The 11,386-nt window shown below is 49.0% G+C and overlaps 1 protein-coding gene across 1 annotated transcript in view; it reads right to left on the minus strand.

Moving 5' to 3' along the window:
• The window catches only part of LOC115125631 (mothers against decapentaplegic homolog 9-like), a 37,125-nt gene extending 26,024 nt beyond the window's left edge, over positions 1 to 11,101 (minus strand). The window contains 3 exon segments of the mRNA XM_065024006.1: positions 1,696 to 1,911; positions 4,897 to 5,870; positions 10,752 to 11,101. Of these exon segments, the coding sequence (XP_064880078.1) occupies positions 1,696 to 1,911; positions 4,897 to 5,092 (412 nt within the window). The 5' untranslated portion in view covers positions 5,093 to 5,870; positions 10,752 to 11,101.
• Between the last annotated feature and the right edge of the window lie 285 nt (positions 11,102 to 11,386).

The following is an 11,386-nucleotide window of genomic DNA, read 5'->3' on the forward strand; positions in this document are numbered from 1 at the left end:
GCTTCAATGCCATACAGCACTCCTTCCGTGGCCTCCAACTGCTCTTAAACGCGAGTAAAACCAAATGCATGCTTTTCAACCGATCGCTGCCTGCACCCGCATGCCCGACTAGCATCACCATCCTGGATGGTTCCGACCTTGAATATGTGGACATCTATAAGTACCTAGGTGTCTGGCTAGACTGCAAACTCTCCTTCCAGACTCACATCAAACATCTCCAATCGAAAATCAAATCAAGAGTCGGCTTTCTATTCCGCAACAAAGCCTCCTTCACTCACGCCGCCAAGCTTACCCTAGTAAAACTGACTATCCTACCGATCCTCGATTTCGGCGATGTCATCTACAAAATGGCTTCCAACACTCTACTCAGCAAACTGGATGCAGTCTATCACAGTGCCATCCGTTTTGTCACCAAAGCACCTTATACCACCCACCACTGCGACTTGAATGCTCTAGTCGGCTGGCCCTCGCTACATATTCGTCGCCAGACCCACTGGCTACAGGTCATCTACAAGTCCATGCTAGGTAAAGCTCCGCCTTATCTCAGTTCACTGGTCACGATGGCAACACCCATCCGTAGCACACGCTCCAGCAGGTGTATCTCACTGATCATCCCTAAAGCCAACACCTCATTTGGCCGCCTTTCGTTCCAGTACTCTGCTGCCTGTGACTGGAACGAACTGCAAAAATCGCTGAAGTTGGAGACTTTTATCTCCCTCACCAACTTCAAACATCAGCTATCCGAGCAGCTAACCGATCGCTGCAGCTGTACATAGTCTATTGGTAAATAGCCCACCCATTTTCACCTACCTCATTCCCATACTGTTTTTATACTGTTTTTATTTTATTTATTTATTTACTTTTCTGCTCTTTTGCACACCAATATCTCTACCTGTACATGACCATCTGATCATTTATCACCCTAGTGTTAATCTGCAAAATGGTATTATTCGCCTACCTCCTCATGCCTTTTGCACACATTGTATATAGACTGCCCATTTTTTTTTCTACTGTGTTATTGACTTGTTAATTGTTTACTCCATGTGTAACTCTGTGTTGTCTGTTCACACTGCTATGCTTTATCTTGGCCAGGTCGCAGTTGCAAATGAGAACTTGTTCTCAACTAGCCTACCTGGTTAAATAAAGGTGAAATAAAAAATAAAATGGGGTTAGGGGTTACTATAGTTACATACCTGGTGTCTGTAGGGGTTACTATAGTTACATACCTGGTGTCTGTACCTGTCTGTAGGGGTTACTATAGTTACATACCTGGTGTCTCTACCCGTCTGTAGTGGTTACTATAGTTACATACCTGGTATCTGTAGGGGTTACTATAGTTACATACCTGGTGTCTCTACCCGTCTGTAGTGGTTACTATAGTTACATACCTGGTGTCTGTAGGGGTTACTATAGTTACATACCTGGTGTCTGTAGTGGTTACTATAGTTACATACCTGGTGTCTGTAGTGGTTACTATAGTTACATACCTGGTGTCTGTAGGGGTTACTATAGTTACATACCTGGTGTCTCTACCCGTCTGTAGTGGTTACTATAGTTACATACCTGGTGTCTGTAGGGGTTACTATAGTCACATACCTGGTGTCTGTAGTGGTTACTATAGTTACATACCTGGTGTCTGTAGTGGTTACTATAGTTACATACCTGGTGTCTGTAGGGGTTACTATAGTTACATACCTGGTGTCTCTACCCGTCTGTAGTGGTAGGGGTTGATACAGATGTCTTTCTGTTTGGATCCGAAGGCGAATTGGCAGCACTCCAAGGCCTTGAGTTCATGATGAGACTGTAGGTCGGGCCACCTCCACACTCTGCAGTAGATGACGTGGGGGAGACCTTTACGATGGGATACCTGGAGACGACCGTCCAGAGACCGAGGGATCGTCACACACTTACCTGGTGGAAGAGGTAGAGAGGGGTTCAGAGACACATAGAGGAGATGGAGGAGGTAGAGAGGGGGTCAGAAACACATAGAGGAGATGGAGGAGGTAGAGAGGGGGGTCAGAGACATATAGAGGAGATGGAGGAGGTAGAGAGGGGGGTCAGAGACACATAGAGGAGATGGAGGAGGTAGAGAGGGGGTCAGAGACATATAGAGGAGATGGAGGAGGTAGAGAGGGGGATCAGAGACATATAAAGGAGATGGAGGAGGTAGAGAGGGGGTCAGAGACATATAGAGGAGATGGAGGAGGTAGAGAGGGGGTCAGAGACACATAGAGGAGATAGAGAGGGGGTCAGAGACACATAGAGGAGATGGAGGAGGTAGAGAGGGGGTCAGAGTGACATAGAGGAGATAGAGAGGGGGGTCAGATGAACATAGAGGAGATGGAGGAGGTAGAGAGGTACACAGAGGAGGAAGAAGAGGTAGAGAGGGGGTCAGAGACACATAGAGGAGATGGAGGAGGTAGAGAGGGGGTCAGAGACACATAGAGGAGATGGAGGAGGTAGAGAGGTACACAGAGGAGGAAGAAGAGGTAGAGAGGGGTTCAGAGACACATAGAGGAGATGGAGGAGGTAGAGAGGTACACAGAGGAGGAAGAAGAGGTAGAGAGGGGGTCAGAGACACATAGAGGAGATGGAGGAGGTAGAGAGGGGGTCAGAGGCACATAGAGGAGATGGAGGAGGTAGAGAGGGGGTCAGAGACACATGGAGGAGGTAGAGAAGGGGGTCAGAGACACAGAGGAGATGGAGGAGGTAGAGAGGGGGGTCAGAGACACAGAGGAGATGGAGGAGGTAGAGAGGGGGTCAGAGACACATAGAGGAGATGGAGGAGGTAGAGAGGGGGTCAGAGACACATAGAGGAGATGGAGGAGGTAGAGAGGGGATCAGAGACACATAGAGGAGATGGAGGAGGTAGAGAGGGGGTCAGAGACACATAGAGGAGATGGAGTATGTAGAGAGGGGGTCAGATACACATAGAGGAGATGGAGGTAGAGAGGGGGTCAGAGACATATAGAGGAGATGGAGGAGGTAGAGAGGGGGTCAGAGACACATAGAGGAGATGGAGGAGGTAGAGAGGGGGTCAGATACACAGAGGAGATGGAGGAGGTAGAGAGGGGTTCAGAGACACAGAGGAGATGGAGGAGGTAGAGAGGGGGGTCAGAGACACATAGAGGAGATGGAGGAGGTAGAGAGGGGGGTCAGAGACATATAGAGGAGATGGAGGAGGTAGAGAGGGGGGTCAGATACACATAGAGGAGATGGAGGAGGTAGAGAGGGGGTCAGAGACACATAGAGGAGATGGAGGAGGTAGAGAGAGGGTCAGAGACACAGAGGAGGAAGTGAGAGAGGTTGGATGGACAGAAACACTTCAATGTGGACATTTAACGGTCATTTCCAATAGAGCTGATATCTGCAGTGTTTCCCTTGAATGACCTCCACTAACACGGTCACAGCTGATATCTGCAGTGTTTCCCTGAATGACCTCCACTAACACGATCACAGCTGATATCTGCAGTGTTTCCCTGAATGACCTCCACTAACACGGTCACAGCTGATATCTGCAGTGTTTCCCTGAATGACCTCCACTAACACGGTCACAGCTGATATCTGCAGTGTTTCCCTGAATGACCTCCACTAACACGGTCACAGCTGATATCTGCAGTGTTTCCCTGAATGACCTCCACTAACACGGTCACAGCTGATATCTGCAGTGTTTCCCTGAATGACCTCCACTAACACGGTCACAGCTGATATCTGCAGTGTTTCCCTGAATGACCTCCACTAACACGGTCACAGCTGATATCTGCAGTGTTTCCCTGAATGACCTCCACTAACACGGTCACAGCTGATATCTGCAGTGTTTCCCTGAATGACCTCCACTAACACGGTCACAGCTGATATCTGCAGTGTTTCCCTGAATGACCTCCACTAACACGGTCACAGCTGATATCTGCAGTGTTTCCCTGAATGACCTCCACTAACACGGTCACAGCTGATATCTGCAGTGTTTCCCTGAATGACCTCCACTAACACGGTCACAGCTGATATCTGCAGTGTTTCCCTTGAATGACCTCCACTAACACGGTCACAGCTGATATCTGCAGTGTTTCCCTGAATGACCTCCACTAACACGGTCACAGCTGATATCTGCAGTGTTTCCTGAATGACCTCCACTAACACGGTCACAGCTGATATCTGCAGTGTTTCCCTGAATGACCTCCACTAACACGGTCACAGCTGATATCTGCAGTGTTTCCTGAATGACCTCCACTAACACGGTCACAGCTGATATCTGCAGTGTTTCCCTGAATGACCTCCACTAACACGGTCACAGCTGATATCTGCAGTGTTTCCCTTGAATGACCTCCACTAACACGGTCACAGCTGATATCTGCAGTGTTTCCCTGAATGACCTCCACTAACACGGTCACAGCTGATATCTTCAGTGTTTCCCTGAATGACCTCCACTAACACGGTCAACGAGAGATTTTTGCTCCGATTGTGTTCCGGCTCTTTTCTCCTCACGATGATATTTAAATCCAGATCTACGAAAGGACAGAGAATAACACACACAACACCACACATACACACCACACCACACATACACCACACATACACACCACACATACACACACATGAACACACATACACCACACATATACACACACACATGAACACACATACACCACACATACACACACATGAACACACATACACCACACATACACACCACACCACACATACACACACATGAACACACATACACCACACATATACACACACACACACCACACACACACACCACACCACACATACACACACACATACACCACACCACACACCACACCACACACAAACCACACCACACACACACCACACACACCACACCCCCACACCACACCACACCCCCACACCACACCACACCACACAGTCACTCACTGGGTTTTCCGGGGCAACTGAGAGCTCTCTCCAGCTCCTCCATCGCTCCTTTCTTCTTCTTTACTTTCTTCACCAGGGAGTCCACAGCCTTCTCCGCCCACTTCTCCTCTTCATCGCCCTGTTTCCATCCCAGCAGCCTCTTCACCGCTGGACTGGTGAAGGAGAAGAGGGACGTAATGGAGGTGGACGAGTGCATAATGGATTGAGGGAATGGGATGGATGAGGTGAGAGAGGGGGGGAGAAGGGGATAGAAGGAATGGGATGGATGAGGTGAGAGAGGGGGGGAGAAGGGGATAGAGGGAATGGGATGGATGAGGTGAGAGAGGGGGAAGAAGGGGATAGAGGGAATGGGATGGACGGAGGTGAGAGAGGGGGAGAAGGGGATAGAGGGAATGGGATGGATGGAGGTGAGAGAGGGGGAAGAAGGGGATAGAGGGAATGGGATGGATGAGGTGAGAGGGGGGGAGAAGGGGATAGAGGGAATGGGATGGATGAGGTGAGAGGGGGGGAGAAGGGGATAGAGGGAATGGGATGGATGGAGGTGAGTGAGTGAGGTGGGAAGAAGGGGATAGAGGGAATGGGATGGACGGAGTTGAGAGAGGGGGGGAGAAGGGGATAGAGGGAATGGGATGGATTAACTTCCACGCAGGTAGAGGAGTGAGGAAAGTTCGGGTTCTTTGGTTCCGTTTGTGCTTCCCAAAGAGACCAGGAGTAGGGAGGAACGTCTGGAACGGAGGTGGGAATGTTGGAACGCTGCCACCATCCCAAATATCTTATTTTTCTTCTCACTCGTTCAGTTTCTTCTTCTCTCTCTCTCTCTCTCTCAATTCAATTCACTTCAATTCAATTCAAGGGCTTTATCTCTCTCTCTCTCTCTCCTTCTCTCTGTCTCTCCTGGTCTGGTCAGAATGGTATCCTCCTGTGAAGAATGTTATTCCTCACACAGTCAGTAGTCCCGGTCGGGTTTCAGACATCTAGCCAGAGAAGAGAGGGACAGAGTTAGGTGCTAATTTAACACACATACAAGATTGATTTTTTTAGGAGATAATTAGGGCTGGGATACTGAATCAAGTCTATGGGGACTGTAGGGATTATATATCAAATCAGTCATCAAGTCTATGGGGACTGTAGGGATTATATATATCAAATCAGTCATCAAGTCTATGGGGACTGTAGGGATTATTACAGTCAATTTTATATCAGCAGTTGGTTTACAGTAACCCAACCTATATTCCTCTTTCTTTCCCAGGACTCCCTCTTTCTCTCTCCCCCTCCCCTCTCCTCTCTCTCCCCCTCCCCCCTCTCCGCCCTCTCTCTCCCCCTCTCCTCTCTCTCCCCCTCCCCTCTCTCTCTGTCTGTTTTCGTCAGGCTGGTTCACATCCAGCAAGGTTTTGCTACAAAACCTAATGTGCCATTCAGCTACTGCACTTCTTGATGGGAGGAGGACTCTGATATTGTCTTCTTCTCCCTCCCCCTCTATCTCATATCTCTCCCTCTCATTTTCTCCTACATACAACAACTGAGGGCTCTTTATTCCATTGTCAAACAGTCTAATGTAAACAACACATAGTTGTCCAGTAGTTAGGTAGTTTATGTGGTCTGGTAAAAGGGAGTATTGTGGCTTCTTCCTCAGAATCCCTGGTTACTGTCGTTCCTCCTCAGAACCCCTGGTTCCTGTTGTTCCTCCTCAGAACCCCTGGTTCCTGTTGTTCCTCCTCAGAACCCCCGATTACTGTTGTTCCTCCTCAGAACCCCTGGTTCCTGTTGTTCCTCCTCAGAACCCCTGGTTCCTGTTGTTCCTCCTCAGAACCCCCGATTACTGTTGTTCCTCCTCAGAACCCCTGGTTCCTGTTGTTCCTCCTCAGAACCCCTGGTTCCTGTTGTTCCTCCTCAGAACCTCTGGTTCCTGTTGTTCCTCCTCAGAACCCCTGCTTACTGTTGTTCCTCCTCAGAACCCCTGGTTCCTGTCGTTCCTCCTCAGAACCCCTGGCTACTGTCGTTCCTCCTCAGAACCCCTGGTTACTGTCGTTCCTCCCCAGAACCCCTGGTTACTGTCGTTCCTCAGAACCCCTGGTTACTGTCGTTCCTCCTCAGAACCCCTGGTTACTGTCGTTCCTCCTCAGAACCCCTGGTTACTGTCGTTCCTCCTCAGAACCCCTGGTTACTGTCGTTCCTCCTCAGAACCCCTGGTTCCTGTTGTTCCTCCTCAGAACCCCTGGCTACTGTCGTTCCTCCTCAGAACACCTGGTTACTGTCGTTCCTCCTCAGAACCCCTGGTTACTGTTGTTCCTCCTCAGAACCCCTGGTTACTGTCGTTCCTCCTCAGAACACCTGGTTACTGTCGTTCCTCCTCAGAACCCCTGGTTACTGTCGTGCCTCAGAACCCCTGGTTACTGTCGTTCCTCCTCAGAACCCCTGGTTCCTGTCGTTCTTCCTCAGAACCCCTAGCTACTGTCATTCCTCCCCAGAACCCCTGGTTACTGTCGTTCCTCCTCATAACCCCTGGTTATTGTCGTTCCTCCTCAGAACCCCTGGTTCCTGTTGTTCCTCCTCAGAACCCCTGGTTACTATTGTTCCTCCTGAAAACCCTTGGTTACTATTGTTCCTCGTCAAAACCCCTGATTACCATTGTTCCTCCTCATAACCCCTGGCTACTGTTGTTCCTCAGAACCCCTGGTTCCTGTTGTTCCTCCTCAGAACCCCTGGTTCCTGTTGTTCCTCCTCAGAACCCCTGGCTCCTGTTGTTCCTCCTCAGAACCCCTGGTTACTGTTGTTCTTCCTCAGAACCCCTGGTTCCTGTTGTTCCTCCTCAGAACCCCTGGTTCCTGTTGTTCCTCAAAACCCCTGGTTACTGTTGTTCCTCAAAACCCCTGGTTACTGTTGTTCCTCAAAACCCCTGGTTACTGTTCTTCCTCAGAACCCCTGGTTCCTGTCTTTCCTCCTCAGAACCCCTGGTTACTGTTCTTCCTCAGAACCCCTGGTTCCTGTCTTTCCTCCTCAGAACCCCTGGTTCCTGTCGTTCCTCCTCAGAACCTCTGGTTCCTGTCGTTCCTCCTCAGAACCCCTGGTTCCTGTTGTTCCTCCTCAGAACCTCTGGTTCCTATTGTTCCTCAGAACCTCTGGTTCCTATTGTTCCTCAGAACCTCTGGTTACTATTGTTCCTCAGAACCTATGGTTACTATTGTTCCTCAGAACCTATGGTTCCTATTGTTCCTCAGAACCTCTGGTTACTATTGTTCCTCCTCAGAACCTCTGGTTACTATTGTTCCTCAGAACCTCTGATTACTATTGTTCCTCAGAACCCCTGGTTACTATTGTTCCTCAGAACCCCTGGTTACTATTGTTCCTCAGAACCCCTGGTTACTATTGTTCCTCAGAACCTCTGGTTCCTGTTGTTCCTCAGAACCTCTGGTTCCTGTTGTTCCTCCTCAGAACCTCTGGTTACTATTGTTCCTCAGAACCCCTGGTTCCTGTTGTTCCTCCTCAGAACCTCTGGTTCCTGTTGTTCCTCCTCAGAACCCCTGGTTCCTGTTGTTCCTCCTCAGAACCCCTGGTTCCTGTTGTTCCTCCTCAGAACCTCTGGTTCCTGTTGTTCCTCCTCAGAACCCCTGGTTCCTGTTGTTCCTCCTCAGAACCTGGTTCCGGTTGTTCCTCCTCAGAACCTCTGGTTCCTATTGTTCCTCAGAACCTCTGGTTCATGTTGTTCCTCAGAACCTCTGGTTCCTATTGTTCCTCAGAACCTCTGGTTCCTGTTGTTCCTCAGAACCTCTGGTTCCTATTGTTCCTCAGAACCCCTGGTTCATATTGTTCCTCAGAACCCCTGGTTCCTGGTTCCTATTGTTCCTCAGAACCTCTGGTTCCTATTGTTCCTCAGAACCTCTGGTTCCTATTGTTCCTCAGAACCCCTGGTTCCTATTGTTACTCAGAACCCCTGGTTCCTGTTGTTCCTCAGAACCCCTGGTTCCTATTGTTCCTCAGAACCCCTGATTCCTGTTGTTCCTCCTCAGAACCTCTGGTTCCTGTTGTTCCTCAGAACCCCTGGTTCCTGTTCCTCCTCAGAACCTCTGGTTCCTGTTGTTCCTCCTCAGAACCTCTGGTTCCTGTTGTTCCTCAGAACCCCTGGTTCCTGTTGTTCCTCAGAACCCCTGGTTCCTGTTGTTCCTCAGAACCCCTGGTTCCTGTTGTTCCTCCTCAGAACCCCTGGTTCCTGTTGTTCCTCCTCAGAACCTCTGGTTCCTGTTGTTCCTCAGAACCCCTGGTTCCTGTTCCTCCTCAGAACCTCTGGTTCCTATTGTTCCTCAGAACCCCTGGTTCCTGTTGTTCCTCCTCAGAACCTCTGGTTCCTGTTGTTCCTCCTCAGAACCTCTGGTTCCTGTTGTTCCTCAGAACCCCTGGTTCCTGTTGTTCCTCAGAACCTCTGGTTCCTGTTGTTCCTCAGAACCCCTGGTTCCTGTTGTTCCTCAGAACCCCTGGTTCCTGTTGTTCCTCAGAACCCCTGGTTCCTATTGTTCCTCAGAACCCCTGGTTCCTGTTGTTCCTCCTCAGAACCTCTGGTTCCTGTTGTTCCTCAGAACCCCTGGTTCCTGTTCCTCCACAGAACCTCTGGTTCCTATTGTTCCTCAGAACCCCTGGTTCCTGTTGTTCCTCCTCAGAACCTCTGGTTCCTGTTGTTCCTCAGAACCCCTGGTTCCTCCTCAGAACCTCTGGTTCCTGTTGTTCCTCAGAACCCCTGGTTCCTGTTGTTCGTGATCTGTAACTCTTCATGTTTGAACCTCTTGGACTGGCGTGACAAACCGGATATTATATTGATCTTATTATGTTATACCTGTATTATAATCTATAGTACATAGAATATAGGCAACATAAAAAAGGCCCAACATGTGGGAGTTGGATGCACCATATTGACATGCGGGGAGCAAGCTCACTATAATTCAGTGCGCAGATGGGAAAACAGGACAGAGTGAGAGCCTTTTTTTCAGCCTGTCGCCGGTCACCTTAAAAACCTACTATCATTGACAGTGGAAGTAAACAACCGTGAAAGAGAGAGCGTAATCTTACCCCGTGGTAATTTGGCCTAGATGTCAGTTGGAAAAATTTGCCTGTAACAGCGTAGGTTACTAGGTTTGTATGTTGGCAGCTGCGGCGCCAACACTATAAGCTGCACTTGAATGCGGTAGCACGGCACCAGCGCGTCTGTTCCCGCTCTGCCTGTCTTGACTCCTTTCTGAAACTGGCGTCACTCCGTCTACAGGCTCAATTAGGCTGAATTACCTAATGCTTTATCACCAGAACACCCCCCCCCTCTCTCTCCTCCACCCTGAATATGAACACACCAGTTTATTTTTACTACGAGGAAGTTTGTTTTTCTGTTCATGATGGTGAGTTCCCCTCCTCGACCTCTACACACCTACATACTAAGAGAGCGGCAAAGGTAAACAACACTGTCACACAAACACACTGCTTTCCGCCTAGTGGTGGTTTACTAGGGGCTAGGGGCTAGGACTCTATCTGGTTTACAAATCAGCATCACAATCTCTTCTGCTATTTCACAATACTGTTTCCCACTACAGTCAACCACGCTTTCAAATGGCTGCAATGACTTCTGATGAACACGTAACACCCTGGCCTATTAAATATAAAGGCTGAGCTCACAAGGCCTATAACATCCAATACAAATGAAGTGAATCAGAATCTGAAAAATCCTTCTGGTGTTTACCTCGTTGATCTGTTTGACCTACAATCCCCAACAACAACATTTATTATAATAATGTCTGTTTGTCATCAAACAACACCTGAGGATCCACAAATTAAAGTTAGTTTTATCCCCTCAAAACACATAATATTCTGTCTCTTACCTCTGCAATGTGATGTCCATTCAATATGCGCTGCATGGTTGTTGTGGATCAGGGATGATCCCTGTCCCCACGCGTGCCTCTGTGTGTGTGTGTGTGTGTGTGTGTGATGTCTATCTGGCCGGTTGAGCACAAAGTAGAGCAGAGAGAGAGTGAGAGAGAGAGAAAGAGAGAGAGAGAGAGAAAGAGAGAGAGAGAAAGAGAGAGAGAGAAAGAGAGAGAGAGAAAGAGAGAGAGAGAAAGAGAAACAGAGACAGAGAGAGAGAGAGAGAGAGAGACAGAGAGAGAGAGAGAGCAGTCAGTAGGTGTTGGAGCCTGCTTGCTAGGAGCCCTGGATCCTCCACTTGCCTAGCGGAGCGCCACAACGCCGGCGTCAGACAGGCTGGAGCCGCAGGCGCCTGAGTGCCAGATCCCTCCGCAGCCTGCCTGCCCCTGGAACTTTCCCAGAGTTTCAGAGAGATTCAGACAGACAGACAGCGGTGTGTGTTCTCTCTCTCTATGTGTGTGTGTTGCTCATCCTAAAGCCATCCGTAACATTACACAGATAATTGTAATTATATTGCCCACATTATAGACTATATATTTACCTGGTATAGAGTGAATATATATATATATATATATATATATAGAGTACTATA

Source organism: Oncorhynchus nerka, linkage group LG10 (genome assembly GCF_034236695.1).
Source record: "Oncorhynchus nerka isolate Pitt River linkage group LG10, Oner_Uvic_2.0, whole genome shotgun sequence".
In the NCBI taxonomy this organism is placed as follows: Eukaryota; Metazoa; Chordata; class Actinopteri; order Salmoniformes; family Salmonidae; genus Oncorhynchus; species Oncorhynchus nerka.